The sequence below is a fragment of the Macaca nemestrina genome, chromosome 12 (genome assembly GCF_043159975.1).
Source record: "Macaca nemestrina isolate mMacNem1 chromosome 12, mMacNem.hap1, whole genome shotgun sequence".
NCBI lineage: Eukaryota > Metazoa > Chordata > Mammalia > Primates > Cercopithecidae > Macaca > Macaca nemestrina.
This window is the reverse complement of record NC_092136.1, coordinates 111,631,402-111,651,799: the sequence shown is the minus strand read 5'-3', so window position 1 is coordinate 111,651,799 and position 20,398 is coordinate 111,631,402. Positions and strand designations below refer to the sequence as shown.

The 20,398-nt window shown below is 43.7% G+C and overlaps 1 protein-coding gene across 7 annotated transcripts in view; it reads left to right on the top strand.

Moving 5' to 3' along the window:
• LOC105493624 (protein phosphatase 2 scaffold subunit Abeta) overlaps positions 1–20,398 on the top strand; it is a 52,819-nt gene that overhangs the window by 11,769 nt on the left and 20,652 nt on the right. For 4 of the 7 annotated variants that reach the window (XR_011611240.1, XM_011761426.2, XM_011761425.3 and 1 more), the window contains 7 exons: positions 870–1,004; positions 1,822–1,995; positions 6,402–6,462; positions 11,182–11,336; positions 12,337–12,479; positions 12,859–12,950; positions 17,691–17,812. Coding sequence is in view for 6 of the 7 variants with exons in the window: in XM_011761426.2 (XP_011759728.2) it covers positions 870–1,004; positions 1,822–1,995; positions 6,402–6,462; positions 11,182–11,336; positions 12,337–12,479; positions 12,859–12,950; positions 17,691–17,812 (882 nt within the window). In the remaining variant the exon portion in view is untranslated. Of the gene's footprint in view, positions 1–869; positions 1,005–1,821; positions 1,996–6,401; positions 6,463–11,181; positions 11,337–12,336; positions 12,480–12,858; positions 12,951–13,390; positions 13,594–17,690; positions 17,813–20,398 lie in introns of those variants that run through there. The other 3 variants (XM_011761428.3, XM_011761427.3, XM_071075947.1) reach the window with 3 other exon arrangements.

The window sequence follows — 20,398 nt, the reverse complement described above, 5'->3', positions numbered from 1 at the left end:
AAACCTTAATCTCATTTTTTTTGTTTGTTTGTTTACCTTAAAGCTTTTTGAGTTTAAAGGTTGATAGGGAATGAATGGGGAAGATGTGTTAATGTGCAACATTGTTATTTATCACTTATTAGCCTATTGTAGTTGTAAAATGCTCTTTGGTGCATAGGTTTATGTTACCTAACTAGTAGTCTGAGGAAGCATTATCAACTAATCAATATTGAAATAGTGCTGTCTTTAAATTCCTTGGGGTCGGGCATGGTGGTGCATGCCTGTAATCCAAGCACTTTGGGAGGCTGAGGTGGGAGGATTTCTTGAGCCCAGGAGTTTGAGACCAGCCTGGGCAACATAGTGAGACCCCATTGCTACAAAAAATACAAAAATTAGTTGAGCCTGGTGGCATGCACCTGTAGTACCAGCTACTTGGGAGTCTGAGGTGGGAGGACTGCTTGAGCCCAGGAGGTTGAGATGGCAGTGAGCTATGATCATGCCACTGCACTCCAGCCTAGGTGACAGGATGAGACCCTGTCTCAAAAAATTCAGGCCATCTTGGTGGCTTACACCTGTAGTCCCAGCACTTTGAGAGGCCAAGGTAAGAGGATTGCATGAACCCAGAAGTTCAAGACCAGCCCTGGCAATATAGTGAGAACCTGTCTCTACAAAAAATAAAAAAAATTAGCCAAGCCTGGTGGTGCATGTCTGTAGACCCAGGTACTCTGGAGGCTGAAGTGCTCGAGCTGGGAGGTTGAGGCTGCAGTGAGCCAAGGTCACACCACTGCACTCTAGCCTGGGCAACAGAGCAAGACTCTGTCTCCCAGAATAATGGTATGGAAGTTTCTGCTGTCTTGTAATAAAGGCTTTTAATTTTGATTTTATTTTAGGAATTAGTATCCGATACCAATCAACATGTCAAATCGGCTCTAGCTTCTGTAATTATGGGATTGTCTACTATTTTGGGCAAAGAGAATACCATTGAACATCTTCTACCTCTTTTTTTAGCTCAGTTAAAGGATGAGGTGGGTCTTGCTTTATGTTCTGTTGCCTTTGATAGTGATTTGATTTGATTTGATTTTGGTTTGGGGTTTCACTAAAATAGAACCCCCAAAAAGAAAATGGATAAAAAAATCATAACTTATTTTAAACCAATGACAACACCTGTGATTTTGGTTACAGGGTTATAGGTTCCTCAGAAAGTGGGCACGAGGACCCATTAAAGTAAACCTAGAAATGTTTATCACCTTCACCTGACTTTTGTTTTATACTTCCTGGTTCCTTTAAAGCTAATGTGTCTTTGTTTAAAAAGTTTCTTTTATTTGAGTTTAAATATAGTATCCAAAATTATAATGATACCTAATATTTACTGAGTACTGCGTGCCAGGCATGAGCCTTAGTGCTTTGCATATATTTTTACATGTAATTCTCACAACAATCCTATGAGTTAGGTCTTATTATTCCATTTTACAGATGAGAAAGCTGAGGCCCAGAGGGTTAAAGTAACTTGAGCAAAGTCTTTCAACAATGGCAGATCTGAAATTTGAGTGCATCGATTTAATTCCAAAGATTATGCTCTTTACCATCTTTTAGACTTTTCTTGTAGTCATTAGTCTTACAGACTTTTCATTGAAATTTCTGATTAAGATCATTTATGTTCCTTGAGTTATTTATGTACTCTCTATTATTTCTTCAAGATTATCCTTTTTTTTTTTTTTCACCTGAGTCAGTACTTTGTAATTTTAAAACTTACTTAGCAGTTTTTATCTTATCCTGACAGGAGACTGTTGGGCACAGTACTTGATTTTTATATGTGGTCTTTTGGGGCTTGTGTGCTTGCAGTGTCCTGAAGTTCGTTTGAATATCATCTCCAATTTGGATTGTGTAAATGAAGTGATTGGAATCCGTCAGCTCTCTCAGTCTCTCCTTCCTGCCATAGTGGAGCTGGCTGAAGATGCCAAATGGAGGGTCCGGCTGGCCATCATTGAGTATATGCCGCTGCTGGCAGGCCAGCTGGTGAGTATGTGTTGCTCCATGAACTGCAGGGTAGTGTCAAATAGTGACAATTTACCTTGGCAAGTAGGAGGCCTAGTAGCCTGTATGCTTACGTTTGTTCAGATGCATGAAAAGTATGGCCTTGTTCTTGTTACCTGTGGGATGGTTTTTATGTTTATTAGTGCATAAATTTCTTTTTTTTTTTAAGATGGAGTTTCACTCTTGTTCCCCAGGCTGGAGTGCAATGGTGCGATCTCAGCTCACTGCAACCTCTGCCTCCTGGATTTAAGCAATTCTCCTGCCTCAGCCTCCCAAGTAGCTGGGATTACAGGAATGTGCCACCACACCCAGCTAATTTTGTATTTTTAGTAGAGATGGTGTTTTACCACATTGATCAGGCTGGTCTTCAATTCCTGACCTCAGGTGATTCACCCGCCTTGGCCTCCCAAAGTGCTGGGATTACAGGTGTGAGTCCCTGTACCCGGCCTATTAGTGCATAAATTATAGGTTGAGTATCCCTCATCTAAACATTCTTGGGACCAGCATTTTTGGGACCAGAAGTGGATTTTGGAATATTTGTGTTATAAATACTTACTGGTTGAGCATCCCAAATTCAAAAATCCAAAGTCCAGAATGCTCCAATGAGCATTTCCCTTGAGCATCATATTGGTGCTCAAAAAGTTTTGGAGTTTGGAGCATTTCACATTTTGAATTTTTGGATTTGGGATGCTCAGTCTGTATTACAGAAACATATTTCACCTCATCACCACCAAAAAACAAAGCCATAGAATAATAAGATCAGTTTCTTGGCATATATAATGTAAATTTTATAATATTTAATGCCTTTGTGACTTAAGAAATATTTAACTGAGAAGAAAAGGGATGGTTTTAGGGTAAGTCTGATGTGACTTTTGCTCAAGGAAACTTCCCTGTTTGCCTTGTATTCTAAGTAAAATGTCCCTAGGTACCACTTGCCCTACATTCTGATTAAAGGGAGATGAGGAATCACCATATAAAAAAGAAGTACTGAAAGGCCGGGCACAGTGGCTGACACCTGTAAACCCAGCACTTTGGAGGCAGAGGCAGGCGAATCACTTGAGGCCAGGAGTTCCAGACCAGCCTGGCCAACATGGTGAAACCCCATCTCTACTAGAAATATAAAAACTAGCTGAACACGGAGGTACATGCCTGTAATCCCAGCTACTTGGGAGGCTGAGGCAGGAGAATCACTTGAACCCAGGAGGCGAAGGCTGCAGTGAGCCAAGATCACGCTACTGCACTCCAGCCTGGGCAACAGAGTGAAACTTTGTGTCAAAAAAAAAAAAGTTAGTATTTTGGTCAAAGTCCACATTATCACATTATCTGTTACTGTTTGAGTGTCATGATTAGTTTTACCCTAACTAATCCCATGTTAGATAAAATTTCAAAGCTGGGTTTTATAGCCATATCCTTTCCTTTTTTTGAGTAGGTGACCTTGACTTTTCTAAGTTTGGTGTACCTTTATCCCTGTTGGTAGCACTTATTACACAGTATTGTAATTGTCTGTTACAGTCTAGTTGGAGAGATGGGTGATCTCTCAATGGTACCCTAACATAGTGCCCATAATTAATTAGGCACTTAACATTTTTTATTTTGGGGGGCAGGGTCTTGCTGTTGCCCAGGCTGGTCTCAAACTCGTGGCCTCAAACGATCCTCCTGCCTCAGCCTCCTGAGTAGCTGATAATAGGCATGAGCCACTATGCATGGCCAACATTTGTTGATTGTTGAGTATTTTTTGAGAAAGGTGTGTCAGTTTACTATTGATATCACTACAATTTGTTTCCCCTTCCTCACTCCCACTTCCATTCCTTTCAGGTCACAGCATATGGAATTTGTTTTTTCTTTTCTTGAACCCCTGAATTTGTATTGTTAATTTTAGTACATTTAGTTTATGAACATGCATTATGTGAATGTCTGTGGCATTATATGTTTTATAAAATTGAAAGTATCTGATTCTTTGAAAAGGATACCAGACATATTAGTGCATAGCGAATGGGATCAGGTGAAGTTATTTTGTCATCCTTTTCCTCTGTCACTCCGAAGTGCTATGAGTCATCTTCTCTTCACTGGTGATTGTCATGGATCTCTTCAGAGTGGAGAGGAGCAGTGGTTAACTGATTTGCTGAAGATCAAAACTGTCTGGAAGACAGGCTGCATTTTAGTACCATTTCTTTTAACCTCTGCTCCTTCTAGACCTGGAAAGTTTCCCAGGGTTGCTAGCTCTATAGAGAGCAGTGTGAAAACAAGGCAGATGGTGTCTTGGCTGACTTACACCTGTCTGGCAGGGGTAACATGCCTCAGTCATGAACATTTTGCTTTACAATTTTAACTACTTGTTAGTATATATATTCTCCTTAATTTTTCTTTATCTCTAAATGTTTTTATATCAGATAGTCAATTTATAAAATTCTCTCAAGACTTTATGTATGACCTGGCTTGTGGACCATGGTAAGTAAGTATAAAATTAAACTGCAAAAACTGGAAAGTAGGCCAGGCATAGTGGCTCGCGCTTGTAATCCCAGCACTTTGGGAGGCCGAGGTGGGTGGATCACGTGAGGTCAGGAGTTCGAGACCGGCCTGACCAACATGGTGAAACCCCATCTTTACTATATAGAAGATTAGCCAGATGTGGTAGTGGGCGCCTGTTACTTGGGAGGCTACTTGGGAGGCTGAGGCAGGAGAATCGCTTGAACCCAGGGGGTGGAGGTTGCAGTGAGCTGACATTGCGCCGCTGCATTCCAGCCTGGGTGACAGAGAGAGATTCTGTCTCAACAACAACAACAAACTGGAAAATAAAGATTAATTAAAACTGAAGGAAAATTCTCAACCTGAAATGAAAAAGAAATCTTGGCTGACATAATCTAAGTGTATGCCAAAATTAGTTCATTAAGATCTTTTAATACAAAGCAATTTTGGGCCGGGTGCAGTGGTTCATGCCTGTAATCCCAGCACTTTGGGAGGATGAGGCGGATGGATCACTTGAGTCAGAAGTTAAGAGACCAGCCCGGCCAACGTGGTGAAACCCCGTCTCGGCCGGGCGCGGTGGCTCAAGCCTGTAATCCCAGCACTTTGGGAGGCCGAGACGGGCGGATCACGAGGTCAGGAGATCGAGACCATCTTGGCTAACACGGTGAAACCCCGTCTCTACTAAAAAATACAAAAAAACTAGCCGGGCGAAGTGGCGGGCGCCTGTAGTCCCAGCTACTTGGGAGGCTGAGGCGGGAGAATGGCGTGAACCCGGGAGGCGGAGCTTGCAGTGAGCTGAGATCTGGCCACTGCACTCCAGCCTGGGCGACAGAGCATGACTCCGTCTCAAAAAAAAAAAAAAAAAAAGAAACCCCGTCTCTACTAAAAATGCAAAATTAGCTGGGCATGTGCTGCACGCCTGTAATCCCAGCTACTCGAAAGGCTGAGGCAGGAGAATCACCTGAACCCGGAAGGTAGAGGTTGCAGTGCGCTGAGATAGTGTCACTGTTCTCCAGCCTGGGGCAATAGAGTGAGACTGTGTCTCAAACAAAACAAAACAAAACAAACACTATTTTGTCTTAATAACTGTTTTCAAAGCACTGAAACATTATATTACCTCTCTTTATTTAAAATATAGAATCACCGTCAGGAACTTCTTAGAGTTCAAAGAAGCAAGACTGTAAACGTGTAGACCCCAGAAGGGAGGCACTAGGAACGTATATGTCACAGCATTCTCCCATGTGGTGTGGAAGCCCCAGGGTGAGAGGACTGTGTAAATCGGCTCCCGGAGCCCATCCCCAACCTGCACTGAAGTGGCCACCTGTTGACCGTTGGGAGGAACAGGGCTGGGAGAGCAAGCCATGCCTGGGCTATATCCCCTGTAGTCCTGGGCCTGCTTTATTCTCCCTCCAGGGCTTTCTCCTGTTGTCTCAAAAATACTGTCTTTAATTGGGGATATCTCTGTGTCTTGAGGTCAGTTGCTTTATCGCTAAGGATTTGTCATAATAGTAACCAAAAAGGGAAGACAATTGAGAATTAGTAATATTACCGACAGGTGTTTTCCTGGGTAATTCATTTTTACAGGTAATCCAGATTTGCTTGGCAGACCATCCACAGTGAATTCTTCCTGCTCTTTTGCAGTGTTGTGACTGGCTTCTGGCCACCCTGTTCTCTTTCACCTAGCAGGGCCTGTGCCAGCTCACGTATGCTTTTTGTTTGTTTGTTTATTATTTCCATCCAATAAAATAGATTTATGGTTTGTTTGTAATTCCCATGGTGTTTCCTTTCTGTCTCTTTCATGAATTCAGTTTATTTGAAAACAGCTTTTTTTAGCCTTCAGGTAATCTTGGTGTAATGTAAATAGACCATCTTTATTTCTGAATTTTGGCAAAGTATATTAATGGAATCTTCTGTATCTGTAGGGTGTGGAATTCTTTGATGAAAAGCTGAATTCTTTATGTATGGCTTGGCTTGTGGACCATGGTGAGTAGATAAAAACAAATTATTGAAAGCCTATATATCCATGATGTTCATACATTTCCTTTTAGAAAGGAATCTCAGTCTGACCAGATATTTTGCCTTAATACTGTAGGAATGAAGAAAGGCTCTAATTAAAGTTTAGTCTTCTGAATATAAATTTGATATTTCTACCAATTTTTTTGTATCTTATATTTTATTTTCTCCATTAAACAATTTATTTGCATTATTTCTTACTCAATCTATTACATTATCTTCAGGCCATCTCTTTTATATATCTACTTACTCCTCCCTTATCTGAGGATCTTCTTTTTGACCATCCTGTAATTGGTGTCCTCAGCAGCTATACACTAGGTTGGATGGAGATTGGAATCAGATGAAAGGCCTGGGTGGGAGAAATAGCTACTTGGCTTTTTTGAGGTAACATAGAAGGGGAGATCTGCAGTGAGACAGTAGAGGATTCTTAGGTGTGGGAAACATTAGCTTTGCCATAGGGATAGAGAGGGCCTGGATTTCTGGTTTGGATGAAAGGAAGACTTACCGCTTGTATTCTCACTGCTGCTGCTACAAAGCTAGGAGAGGGTGAGCTCAGGGCAGGTCAGATAGGACAGCAGGAATGAGCAGGTGACTTCCTGGTGAGGCTTCAGGTAGAGGTATATGTGTGTATCCCCTTGTGTGCCAGGCAGCAGTGGTGACAGATGGACCCTCTGTGCCAGGCCCTAGGTCCAGACTTGACAGCTTCAATAATGAGTGTGAGTGCCCCATGGGGTCATGTGACACTGTCCTTGAGCTTTGATTCCATGTTTTGGTTTGGTGGATATAATAGATATCCTGAGTCAGTTCCACAGAATCTTTTATATACTTTCTATACATATTTAATACATCTCTTTGTTCATCTGTGGGTGCTTATGCCTGGAAATTTGGGAGGAATGAGGATATTTGTGTCTGCTTATACGTGTAGGTGGTTTTGTTAAAGGCATATTTGCATCATATGGAGGATCATATGGTTAAGAGTGTGAAGAGGAAGGATGTGAAAAAATATGTGAAAATGTGTAAGGGTTTATATATGTGGGTATTTCCAGTGTTTTCAAACTGGATTGTAGACTTCTTTATTTCTCTTTTTCTTCTCTAAAGTTACCTTGTTGTGGCCTCTTTATTTCTTTTTCAATAAAACTTAAATTTGGCAAATCATAGGAAAGAAATACCACTTTTTAAAAAAAGTTTATGTTATATCTGATAAATATTTAATGTTACTAGGAATGGTGCTTCCTAGCAGATCATTCTGTGCTTTTTTACATTTTATTTTACTTTAAGTTCTAGGATACATGCACAGAACGTGCAGGTTTGTTACATAGGTATACATGTGCCATGGTAGTTTGCTGCATCTATCAACCTGTCATCTAGGTTTTAAGCCCCACATGCATTAGGTGTTTGTTCTAATGCTCTCCCTCCCCTCACCCCTCACCCCCCTGATAGGCCTCAGTGTGTGATGTTCCCCTCCCTGTATTCATGTGTTCTCATTGTTCAACTCCCACTTATTAGTGAGAACATGTAGTATTTGGTTTTCTGTTTCTGTGTTAGTTTGCTGAGGAAGATGGCTTCCAGCTTCATCCATGTCCCTGCAAAGGACATGAACTCATTCCATTTTTATGGCTACATAGTATTCCATGATGTATATGTGCCACGTTTTCTTTATCCAGTCCATCATTGATGGGCATTTGGGTTGGCTCCAAGTCATTCTCTGCTTTCTTTAAAAGCTGGCATTTTAGATTAAGGTGGTGTTTTGTTTTGAGGAATTTTTAAAGTTCTAATATTCCACGAAGAATTAGATTCCTGACACCTTTTCTGTGTAAGATTGCCTTCTCAATGCAACTTGATTACTCCTTCTTCTTTTCTGATTTTCTCTTTCAGTTTGGGAGCAGGAGAAACCCCTGTTTATTGCACTGCAGCAGTATGCTGAAGTGGGGACTGCAAGAGTTCCATGAACCAATAACAGCTCTGAAATTGTTCTGTACTTAATTAATCACAGGAGCTTTTTTGCTTTTGCATTTCAGATAAGTGTTATATAATGATCACTGGATCAGTCAGTTTTTGAAACTTTTTCCCTAGTGATGAAACTACTAAAAGAACCTTGTGAAAATTCCAGAGAAGTATAAGGAAGAAAGTATCACACACCTATATTCCTGTGGTTGAGCAGACAGCTTTGATCAGAGGGAGGAATGTAGAAGGGAAATTTATTTATTTATTATAGGAGAAAGGAGAAGGTATCAATTATTGAGCATAGATAGACATTCAAAGAAACCTTGCAGGTCAGCCAGGCCTTGAGGGGAGGTGGGGAAAAAGAGAAAGAAATAGACAAAGCAGGAAAAGAAAGCAGGCAGAACTGTGGAATGGTTTGCATTCTTCTGAAAACAATTCAGAGGAGCCAAGAACATAGTAGGCATCTGGCCAAATAGAGTTCCGTGCAGTTAAGGTCTTGGTCAAGGCTGTGTGTGTGTGTGCCCAGTCTCTGGTTCTTCTGGCAGTGAGATCCCTTCCTATGGTAATGGCATTATGATAAAAATCTAAAGCAAGTTAAAAAAAAAATAGTAATTTGCTGAGCATGGTGGCTCATGCCTGTAATTCCAGCACTTTGGGAGGCTGAGGCGAGGAGGATGACTTGAGGTCAGGAGTTCGAGACCAGCCTGACCAACATGGTGAAACCCCATCTCTACTAAAAACACAAAAATTAACCAGGTGTATTGGCGGGCACCTGTAATCCCAGCTACTCAGGAGGCTGAAGCAGGAGAATTGCTTGAACCCAGGAGGTGGAGGTTGCAGTGAACCGAGATCTCGCCATTGCACTCCAGCCTGGGCGACAGAGTGAGACTCTATCTCAAAAAAAAAAAAAAAAGAAAAAAACGCTGGGCACGGTGGCTCACGCCTGTAATCCCAGCACTTTGGGAGGCCGAGGCGGGTGGATCACGAGGTCAGGAGATCAAGACCATCCTGGCTAACATGGTGAAACCCTGTCTCTACTAAAAAATACAAAAAATTAGCCAGGCGTGGTGGTGGGCGCCTGTAGTCCCAGCTACTCGGGAGGCTGAGGCAGGAGAACGGCGTGAACCCGGAAGGCAGAGTGTGCAGTGAGCCAAGACCGAGCCACTGCACTCCAGCCTGGGCGACAGAGTGAGACTCTGTCTCCAAAAAAAAAAAAAAAAAATTGAGAGGAGAAGACACAAATACTCTAGCTAGCTCCACTTTAGGGGGAAGGACAGGGAAAGGTTTGGGACAAAGACAAAGACTATGGGTATGAAGGAAAGGAATCTGTATTACAGTAAAACAGTTGACTTGAGTTTGTTCCTTAGTGGGTCTGAGTCTTACCGCCAGGTTGCTTCTCCTGTAGACTGTCAGTTTAAGTGCTGATAATCAGTTGTATGGTCACTTGTCTATGCTGTCTTGCGTGTTCTCAACATCATTGCCCAGAAGGATCTATGAATAGAAAAAGTTGGCTATTTCTTGGTTGGAGGCTTGTATAAATTGCCTAGGACTGGGACTGTGGCTTGGATAGCTATTCCTGCCCTTATATCATCCCAGGAAGGTTGAGCCCACCTGGGGAGAGAAGTAGAATAAGGAATCAGTACCTACCACCCTTGATTTGTTAATCTGAGCCTACATTTTGAGTCTTACTGGATTTGTAGAGTGAAGTGACACCAGGCTTGTTTTTGTTCAGTGCTGTATGTAGCAACTAACTGTGAGAGGATTGTAGCTCAGACCTTTATTATCTAGCTTTATGTCTTTGATACATGATCAAAGGATATAGAGCATTACTAGATGTTAAGGCAGGCACATTGATTCAAAGACATTTGACATCTTGTTTCAACCTAAGCATTTTCATGGAGAGGAAGCAAGTCAGTCTGATGTTTGTATCTGCTGTTGTACAGATGACCACAGTGGCTTCTACACCATTTCCTTGATGTCTTTCTTATTCTCAGTCAGCGTCGGTTCTCCATGATGTTGCTGGAATAATCTTGCTAAAATTCCACATTGGTCATCAGGTCACAAGCTTGCTTTAAAAACTCATCACTGTTTTTCCTAATCAAATCTAAGCCTTTCATAATGCTCTGTGGTCTGGGTCCACCCTAATTGTCTAACTTCAGAGTCTCACAGGTTTCAGGTTTTTCCCTTTGTGTCCTGGATACATGCCTTTACCCTTTCTAGGAATTCCTCCCTGCTTCTCTCCACTTACACAGATCCTCCCAAATCTTCACTGCCCAGTGCAAGGCTTCTTTCTGTGCTGAAGCCTTCCTAGACCTTCCCTGTTCACTCTTCTCTGCAGTGCTACAACCCTCACAGCCTTTACTACACAATGCCACACTTGATTCTAATTGCTCTTACACCATGTGACTTCATGGAGCATGTTAGCTTTCATTTCTCTGATAAGAGCATATAACCTGTGAGGCAAAGTGTCTTCCGTATTCTTTTTGTAGCACATAGTAGGCACTTGTATTTATTAAATAATTGATGATGCATATAGTGAGCTCCTCGCATCCCTTTTCTGTGGCTATGCAACACTTGGAAACTGAGTTGGAGCTGAGCATGCTTGTCACTGCAGCATGATTACATGTGGAGTCTGATTGCAGAGAGGTTTTGCTTTTGGTCCACATTTGATGTTCGTGTAAGTGAACTCGGTTATGCTTAAAAACAATGAGCAGTGTGAGAACATGTTTCTGGCCTCTTCTGCAGTGTACGCCATCCGAGAAGCTGCCACCAACAACCTCATGAAACTAGTTCAGAAGTTTGGTACAGAGTGGGCCCAAAATACCATCGTTCCCAAAGTGTTAGTGATGGCAAATGATCCTAATTACTTGCATAGAATGACCACTTTATTCTGCATTAATGTAAGTATAACATAACTGTTATTGCTCAGCTTAGGCATTAAAGCAAAATTATTCATGACTATTTCTGAATTCTCAATATACTGTCTTCTATTTGGAATATATGTCTTGTATTGATTAATTGGAATACAGGAGATGAGAGAAAATGTCAATTTAAAAATTCATGTTAAAATCTACAGTATTGGCCAGGCACAGTGGCTCACGCCTGTAATCCCAGCACTTTGGGAGGCTGAGGCGGGGAGATCACCTGAGGTCAGGAGTTTGAGACTAGCCTGGTCAACATGGCGAAACCCTGTCTCTACTAAAAATACAAACATTAGCTGGGCGTGGTGGTGTGCGCCTGTAGTTCCAGCTACTTGGGAGGCTGAGGCAGGAGAATCCCTTGAACCTCGGGCAGGACGCGGAGGGCGCAGAGGTTGCAGTGAGCTGAGATCGCGCCACTACACTCCAGCTTGGGCAACAGAGCAAAACTCCGTCTGAGAAAAAAAAAAACAAACTACAGTATTTTAAAAGTGCAACAACTTGTTTGTGAATTATGGTCTACTTCTCTGATCATTTGAATGATTCCTGTGCCCCCCACTCAGCTGCTCAAATTAGAAATATTTTCCTCCTGTAATCCCAGCACTTTGGGAGGCCGAGACGGGCAGATCACGAGGTCAGGAGATCGAGACCATACTGGCTAACACGGTGAAACCTCGTCTCTACTAAAAAATACAAAAAAACTAGCCGGGCGAGGTGGCGGGCGCCTGTAGTCCCAGCTACTCGGGAGGCTGAGGCAGGAGAATGGCCTAAACCCGGGAGGTGGAGCTTGCAGTGAGCTGAGATCCAGCCACTGCACTCCAGCCTGGGCGACGGAGCCAGACTCCATCTCAAAAAAAAAAAAATATATATATATATTTTCCTATTGGTCAATTATTTTCTTATTAAATATTAATTTGTTTCATTAGATTTTGGAATTTTTTTTTTAAGTATTTTAAATGTGCCATCTTATTTATTTTTCTAGGCGCTGTCTGAGGCCTGTGGTCAGGAAATAACCACTAAGCAAATGCTGCCCATCGTATTAAAAATGGCAGGAGACCAAGTAGCAAATGTTCGCTTCAATGTGGCCAAATCTCTACAAAAAATTGGACCAATTCTAGATACTAAGTAAGATTTTAGTGTTTAGTCTTGTTTTAAAAGCGTATTTTAAATTTTACCTTATAATGGGGAGTAATTAGCTAAAATTAACTTCAGGGATTTTCACTTTGCCTAAGATCTGGATTTGCTTAAAGAAAATAATTTAGTAACTGTTTTTGAGGATGTCCACTATGACTTTTATATTTAAGCTCTGTATATGTCACATCATTGTCTGAAACTGATTTTGCTGAGAATTCTTTAGACATTATTTTGTGTATTTGTCAAGTTTATAAATGTTTAAAAAATTTTTTTACTTTAAATTTTACCAATTACCATAAACCATATACACCAGAAAGGATTTCTATCGCCCATTAGACTGTCTTTCACAGATAATACTTTTGAATGTCAGTGCTTTACAGGGAGAAGTTAAGCCAGTACTACAGAAGTTAGGTCAAGATGAAGACATGGATGTCAAATACTTTGCACAGGAAGCTATAAGTGGTATGTATTTCCTTCTTTTGCCTTGCAGCGTATGCCTTGGTTAATGGGGATTTATCTCTATTATGTGAGAGGTGTTAAGTGGGTAGGATGATAAGTATTACGGGAAACAGGGAGGGTGGTAAGTTCCTGGAATGCTGGTGTCTCTCTGATTAGAACCCTCTTGGCCCACTGTTTTCTCATAAGTGAGCAGGCTATTTTTCTTAGTTACATGTAGGACTGGGTAGGAAATATGATTCTCACTGGTAAGAACAGTTTTTCGTTTGGAATTTAACCAATTTTTAAAGTTTCACTTCTGATTAGCCTGGCCGAGTAAAGACAGTAACCACAGTGAGAAGTTGTTAGTTTGATACGTTTGGATCATTGTTATTGTGCTTTATATTCACATAGATCGTTCATGAACTTTCTGTACCACTAACCTGATTTTGTTTGGAATTTTCCAGTTCTTGCATTGGCATAATGAGGAGCAGGAGGGAAAAGACCTTTGCTAAATTCTTATCACAGATTTCTAGTCAATGTGTTCTTAACTGGGTGGAGAAAGAATGGAAAACCTTCAAGATCTCATCCAAGCAAATGGCAACAACTTAGAAGAAATCAAATTTTAGTGACTTGATTCTTTCTAAAGATGAAATGGGATTGTTTTTTACTTGTCTTCTTTGTTAAGTCATTATTTAAGCCATTCTTACTGACCAATTCCTGACACTTGATACTTGATTTTCTCCTAATGCTTTATCCATCACCACCGGGGCTCCTGCATCCTCACTGTGGAATCAGGCCCCAGCCACATAGTGTTCCAGACAAAGCCTGGAAGGGTGTGGACCCAGGAGTGGAGTGGAGTGATTCTCTTGACGTTTACATATATCTCTGTGTCTCTCCATCATTCCAAAGTTAAATGTACATGTTTAGAATAACTTATTTTATAAACTCTTTGGGAGGCATGTTGAGATTTGACCGTAGTGAAAGCCACATTTTCCTGAATTATGATGGTCTGCATCAGTCTCACATGAAAGGGGAATGTGGAAGCTCAGGGTTAATGTAGTGGTTATTTTGGTTTTTATTTGCTCAATTTTGTCTGTAGTCATGTCATTCAGAAACCTCAAGTGTGGCTGCATCTTGCTGCTAATGTGTGATGTTGACACCTAACTGAATTTGAACAGTTCACCACTGTGCCTACATTTAAAAATATTTCTCTCTCTTTTCTGAAAAGCTTTATCTGTAGTGCCTCGTAATAAGCAATATGTCTGTTTCATTGTAAGATTGCAGTTCTGTATTTTGAATGAGTCTGAGAACCACAGGGTTCTCAGATTTCCTGCTCTTTACCTGGCTCTGCTTCCAGCAGTATTAACACCTGGTCCTTGCTGCATTGTGCAGTAGCTTTTCAAACTGCAGTTTTACTCCTAATTTTTTAGTATAGGTGATGCTGGAGTCTTATTTGAAGTGTTTGCTTTTCTACTTTTACAGTAAAACCTCATTAATTCTGAAATTTAAGATAATGAGTTAAGCTGAAGAGTTTAGTAAGAAGCAAATTAATAGTAAGGAAGCCTATTTGAACTACTAAACAGTTTTAAAGCCCTTTTTAAAAAGCACCCATTTGGGATCATTTGAGGTCAGGAGTTTGAGATCAGCCTGACCAACATGGTGAAACCCCGTCTCTACTAAAAATACAAAAAAGTTAGCTAGGCGTGGTGGCACACACCTGTAGTCCCAGCTACTCAGGAGGCTGAGGCAGGAGAATTGCTTGAACCTGGGAGGCAGACGTTGCAGTGAGGGAAGATCGCACCCCTGCACTCTAGCCTGGGCCATAGAGCGAGACTCCGTGTCAAAAACAAAACAAAACAAAAAAACAATTTTTCACATAATCACACTCACCTTGTCTCATGACTTTTAGTTAAGGGGGTTTTCCCATAGTTTATTTTTCTCTCAGTGCATCTTGCTCTGCGGTTTGCTTGTTACCCTTTTGGTTTTTGAATTGTTGATTTTGTTCACAACCTGTTTTAAATCTAGCAAGTCCTGTTCTGTTTAGTGAAGGCCCAAAGACTCCTCTAAGACTTTGTGCATTTGTTACATAAAAGCCAAGTTTTACGAAATACTTTCAAATTTGTCCTACATTTGAAAAACAGAACAGAAATTGTAAATCAGAGGTTATCTGTCTGCATTTTAAACTGCCAAATTACCTTACAATAAGTTTCTATTTTATGACTTTGGGCCAAGAATTAAGTATTTTCCTAAGCAAAAATCTTTTTCTGTATTCTCATTTTATTATCTTATGCTATTATTCTATAAACATTTTAATTTTAGTTTCATGGGCCTTTATTTTTTATTACCTGCAAGTTCTTCATTGAATTTCAGACTTGAGAGACATTTGTCTTCATGAAACAGATTTGCATTGGAACCATTGCTTTGCTCTAGCTGGAAATACCATTGTTTTGGGGACAGACTTTCAAAATGCCCTTGTGTCTCCCCCTGAGGAGCCCTAAGCATTGACTTCTCCACCCTAAAACTGAGAGGGAGAGTGGGCCCTGGCTTTCTCAAGCATGGGTCAGGGGGTTCAGGGGGCCTCTGTCTTTTGTGGTGACCCCTCAGGGGTTTCATTGTTTTCTTCTGAATGAAGCAAAAGATAATTTGCTTTGGCACTCTTTGGAGGAATTGTGCTTTGGCTCGTAACTTGGCCATGTTCTCCATGAATTAGTTCTCCTATTTTTTTTTTAACTACCTTAAACTTAAGGGACAATTTCTCCTATCTTGATTTCACTGGAATATAGGCTTTAGGAGCTCTGTAAGGCTGGTATTTTTGTCTGTTTTATCTTCTGTATTGCCAGTGCCTGGAACAGTATCTGGTGCACATAATAGGTGCTCAATAAAAATGTGTTCAGTGGATGAATTTCTAAAATATACTCTGATGTGTTGTGTACATGGAACAAATCACCAAAAGAACCAGACTGTGTCTTATTCTCCCGTTGACACAAAGATTTTCCTGCTCTCAGGAAACAAGCTTTATGTGGCCCTTCTCTGGTCCCCTGGCTTAGACTACAGTTCTGTGTGGATTTGTCTGGTTGCTTCAAACATGTATTGGTTTTCATCCTTGGCAGCTTACATCAGTTGTTTGATTAGAAAAATGAAGCAGACACACACACATACACACACAAACATATTACCTGTGCCGTACAAATGTCTCAGCAGCAATGGAGTTCACCTTGGTGTTTCTCTACAATTTGTGTGGGGTTTACTCCTCACAGGTTTAAGAGACCAGGTCTTGTTTCTTTCTCTGTGCTGCCAAGAAGATGTGAACCTGAGGATGCATCTTGTTGCATAAGAAGGAAAACAGGTGAATATGTGGTTTCTTTTTTTTTTTTTTTTTTGTCCTCCGTCTCCCGCTGTTGCCCAGGCTGGAGTGCAGTGGCGCGATCTCGGCTCACTGCAAGCTCCGCCTCCCGGGTTCCCGCCATTCTCCTGCCTCAGCCTCCTGAGTAGCTGGGACTACAGGCGCCCGCCACCGCGCCCGGCTAATTTTTTGTATTTTTAGTAGAGACGGGGTTTCACTGTGGTCTCGATCTCCTGACCTTGTGATCCGCCCGCCTCGGCCTCCCAAAGTGCTGGGATTACAGGCTTGAGCCACCGCGCCGGGTTTCTAATGAGGTCTTGTTGAAATAACGGGCTGCCCTCAGCTCACAGAAATACCACAGCTCGGCCACTGTGATGCAGAGCCCCAGGGGTCTTCGTCCGACAGCTTGTCCTGACTCAACAGTCGGCAGCCTGACCTTTGAGCTGGCTTGCCCAAGCGTTCAGGTTGTTTGCGTAGACCTCTAGGGAAGCAAGCCTGTCCTTCCTGGCCCGGCGGTTAACCTGGTGCACTTTTGTTCCTTTGTTAACCGTTGTGTTGTCACTAAACTGAAAGGCTGGGGCTTGCCCCTAGACGTCACATTGGCTCTGTCCCTGTGGCGACGGCAGGGCAGGGTGGCCAAACAGGTCAGGTGCTTGTCCTGTCCTCTTGCCTTTTACTTAAATTCCTCTGACTTAAAAATGGTGACACTCTTATCGTAAAGCTTCCTATTTTTCTCCACTGCTTGGATACGAAACTAGAGGGAGAGGCCCTGTTGCCCAGTGTTCTCCTGGTTTACCAGCTGAGGTGACTGCAGTCTGATGTGATGTAATTGTTTCCCTTTGATTCTCCAGTATTCCTGTTTCCATCCAGTTCCTTACTCCCCTCTTTCCTCTTCCCTCGCACGTCTCCCTCCAGTCCTCTGTACCTAGAATAGTCTCACTGTCCCCTGTTTGCCTCCACGAGCCTGCTGTTTCCAGGAAATTACATAACGTTCAGTTGGGATGGAAATCTTCTGGAGGACGAATAGAGTTTAATTCCTCATTGCGTCGAAAAGCCAAGTCATTTCTGTCTCCAGAGGTGTTCTCTTAAACTGATAGGAGTTCTGAAAGGAGCCAGGTCTTCCCTGTGGTTGGGGCTCTGGAGGCCATCAGTGACCAAGATGTAGGGAACAGCCAGGTGGACACCAAAAGGCCCGATGGGGCAGCGCTTTCCAGGGCCCGGAGGGAAAGGTACCTCAGCACGACCCTGGACTGCCCCAGCCTTCTCTGCCCAGTGCCCCATGGGCAGAGACTGTCGGCTGCTGCTGGACTTCCCAGCTCTGCTGGCACAACTGAGGGCATCCTGGCTGGGAAGCGCAGGTGGGCTTGGGAGGGATGTGCCCTGGTCAGGGACAGTTACAGCGCCACTGTCTGTGTCTCTAGTGGTGGCACAAAGGCTGAGGAAGCTAGATTTTCCTGTGAAGGACAGTGGAGAACCCAGTGTCCCTCGGGCTGACAAGAACCATTTCCCAAGACCCAGAGTGCCTGGAGAGGACACGGGGAAGGTAAGTGCCCCGGAAGCCTGGGGCCAAGTCCTGCCCTCAGGGCTGCGGGCAGCCAGGGTGGCCTGGTCTGCGGGGAGCTGCCGCAGGGTAGGCTGAGAAGCAGCTCCTCTCACTTTGTCCCCAGGGGAAGAGTCCAATATTAAGGGCCGGGAGTAGATTTTTAAAGCCTGTTGCCAGCTTACTTCGTTCTGGGAGTGCTTTCTGAGGGACGGGTTGCCGGCCAGAGCTGTCACTATTGTAGCTTGAGGCCCATCTCCCATCACCTCCCCGTCCGACAGCGAAGCCCATATAGAGGACACTGGTGGGATTTGGTGAAGAATTGCTTGTAAAAAGGGGCTGTTCCCATTTTCCTCACGTAATACAGAAGTGACTTGCCACAATTCCTCAGTTATTTCCATTCAAGATAAAAATAGTTGCAAGTTTCTCTGTAACAGCTCATGTTCTACAAGCCCCACTGGACGCCACTCTGTGTGGAAATGGTGTGAAAAGCCGCATTTCAGCAGTCGGTGCCAGCCACTGCCCCAGGGCCATTCATTAGGAGGGCGATTTGTGACTTACAGATATATTCAGAAAAGGAGAGCAGCAGGGCTTGGCTGCCTCGTGCTGATGCCAGACTGCGTTTAGTTCATGGGGAAAAATCTGACATTCTCACACCCACTCTAGTGGGTTCGCTTGGTGAAATTCTATGAAGTAACATCAAAAAGGCTGCCTTTTAAGTCACATGGCTTTTCATTTTATGTGAACCGAAACCATGAAAACGTTTTTTCCTGTTGTTGAGGTCCAGAATCGCCTTCGCTCATCTTAGAACGTTCTTGCCTTCCTGAGTGGCTGCACACTTGTCCGTGGGCAGCACCGGTCGTTCCTGCAGTGGCCACACAGTGGGAGGAAGGGCTGGGCGATGACTGTCCGGATGAATTCCCGAGTGGCCAGTCCTTGGAGTCCATGTTCTCTTCACAGAACTGGGCCGCAGGAAGGAGAACTTGGCTGAAGGAGTGGGGGGTGACAGTTACACATTTTTTAGGCCTAAACCACAGACTTCTTTGGGAAGAAAGGGGTTACATCTTCCTACAAATTCAGAGCCAACTGCTTATGCCATAAATGCGTGGTAAGACCCGATCTGAGCGTGGGTCATTGAGGTGGCCCTCCCATGGCTGGCTGACCTGCTCAGCTCTGACGGCCCGAGCTGTGCCTCTGCTAGCTGAGGAGTTATGGAGAATTAACTGTCGTTACTTGAGCCTTGGTCACTGCAGCCCCTTGTCAGGCACTTTAAATCTCATGTCATCCTCACCCACCCTAGGTGGTTAAGTGCTGTCATCATTTTTCAGTCCCTCATGAATCTCCCCCAACCTCTGTCATGTCTATTTGAGAATCTTTCTTTCCAGGAAAGGAGGCCCATTGGTGCTAGGCCTCTGAGGCTTCAGTTCATTTAACTCAGAAAAATCCCCCGCCCCATGACTCAGGGAGCCTTCCATGCATTTGTTTCACTTAAGGAAAATGACCCGAGGGGGAGATGGAAAGGGAATTCGCTGTTGCCAGGCAGAACCCTGTGTGTCAGGGGCCAGCAGCCAAGTGAGTGATCCAGGAAGTCATCCAATTGCAACCAGAAATTGTTCTTAACCCCTCACTGTCTAGGGTGTGTAGTGGACTTGCCAGTCTGTCCGAACGGGGTGAGAGTGAGCGCCTTGCTGTTGAGAGCCCCGGGAACCATCCGTTCTCAGCCACCCTCAGGGCTCTCAGGGAGCCATTGGACATTCCAGGGGCTGGGCCCATCACTTGAAGAGAGAATGGAAGGGGCGAGAGCCAGTCTCCCTTGGTGAAGGGCGCCTCCTTGGCGCCCTTGAAGTCTGTGGAGGTGCCTGTGTGTTGGATGTCACGTGTGTCCCCCAGGCAGGATCTGCCAGGGAGCAGCGTGGGTCACCTCCCACACCGTGCTGCCCGGGGTCCGCGCGGCGGCTCGCTCCCGGACGGGACGCGGGGGGCTCCCCGATGAAGCTGCTGGCAGGCCTTGTCAGGCGAGGGTTAACAGGGGATTTGTTTATTGAATCACGAAGTAGCTGTCACATGATTTTAATCAAAACACCATTTCCCTGACAACAGTGATGTCAGTCTTGTTATTGCAGGAAGGAGCAGCTGTGAGGGACATTCAGTCTCCATGCCGAGCCCAGGTTTGGAGACTAAAATCAAGTGAAGCATCCATAAATAATGGCTACAGACATTGCCTGACTGCGTCCACCCTCCTCCTCTTCCTTTTCTCTGCAGACAGTCTGTCCTGTACACACACTGACCTGAGACCAGCCCCTGTACCGCGTCTCAGCTAACACCATCTTCTGCCTTCCATGCCCCTTCTACTCTTGTTTCTGGTTTTTCCTGCCTTCCTTATTTTCCCCAAACTCAGAGAGTCCCTTGGGCCCTGAGGGTCTCTGACTTGGGCCTTTTGACCTGTGTCTCTTCTCTGGATCGAATTAGCTCCTGCTGGTGAAGCAGGCTGTTCTGGGCCTGAGGCTGGAGCCATTCTGCAGCTCAGGAACCTTGCTTGTCCTAGAGCCAGCCTCTAGCATCGGGGGAGGCTGCGTGTCCCTGTCCCTC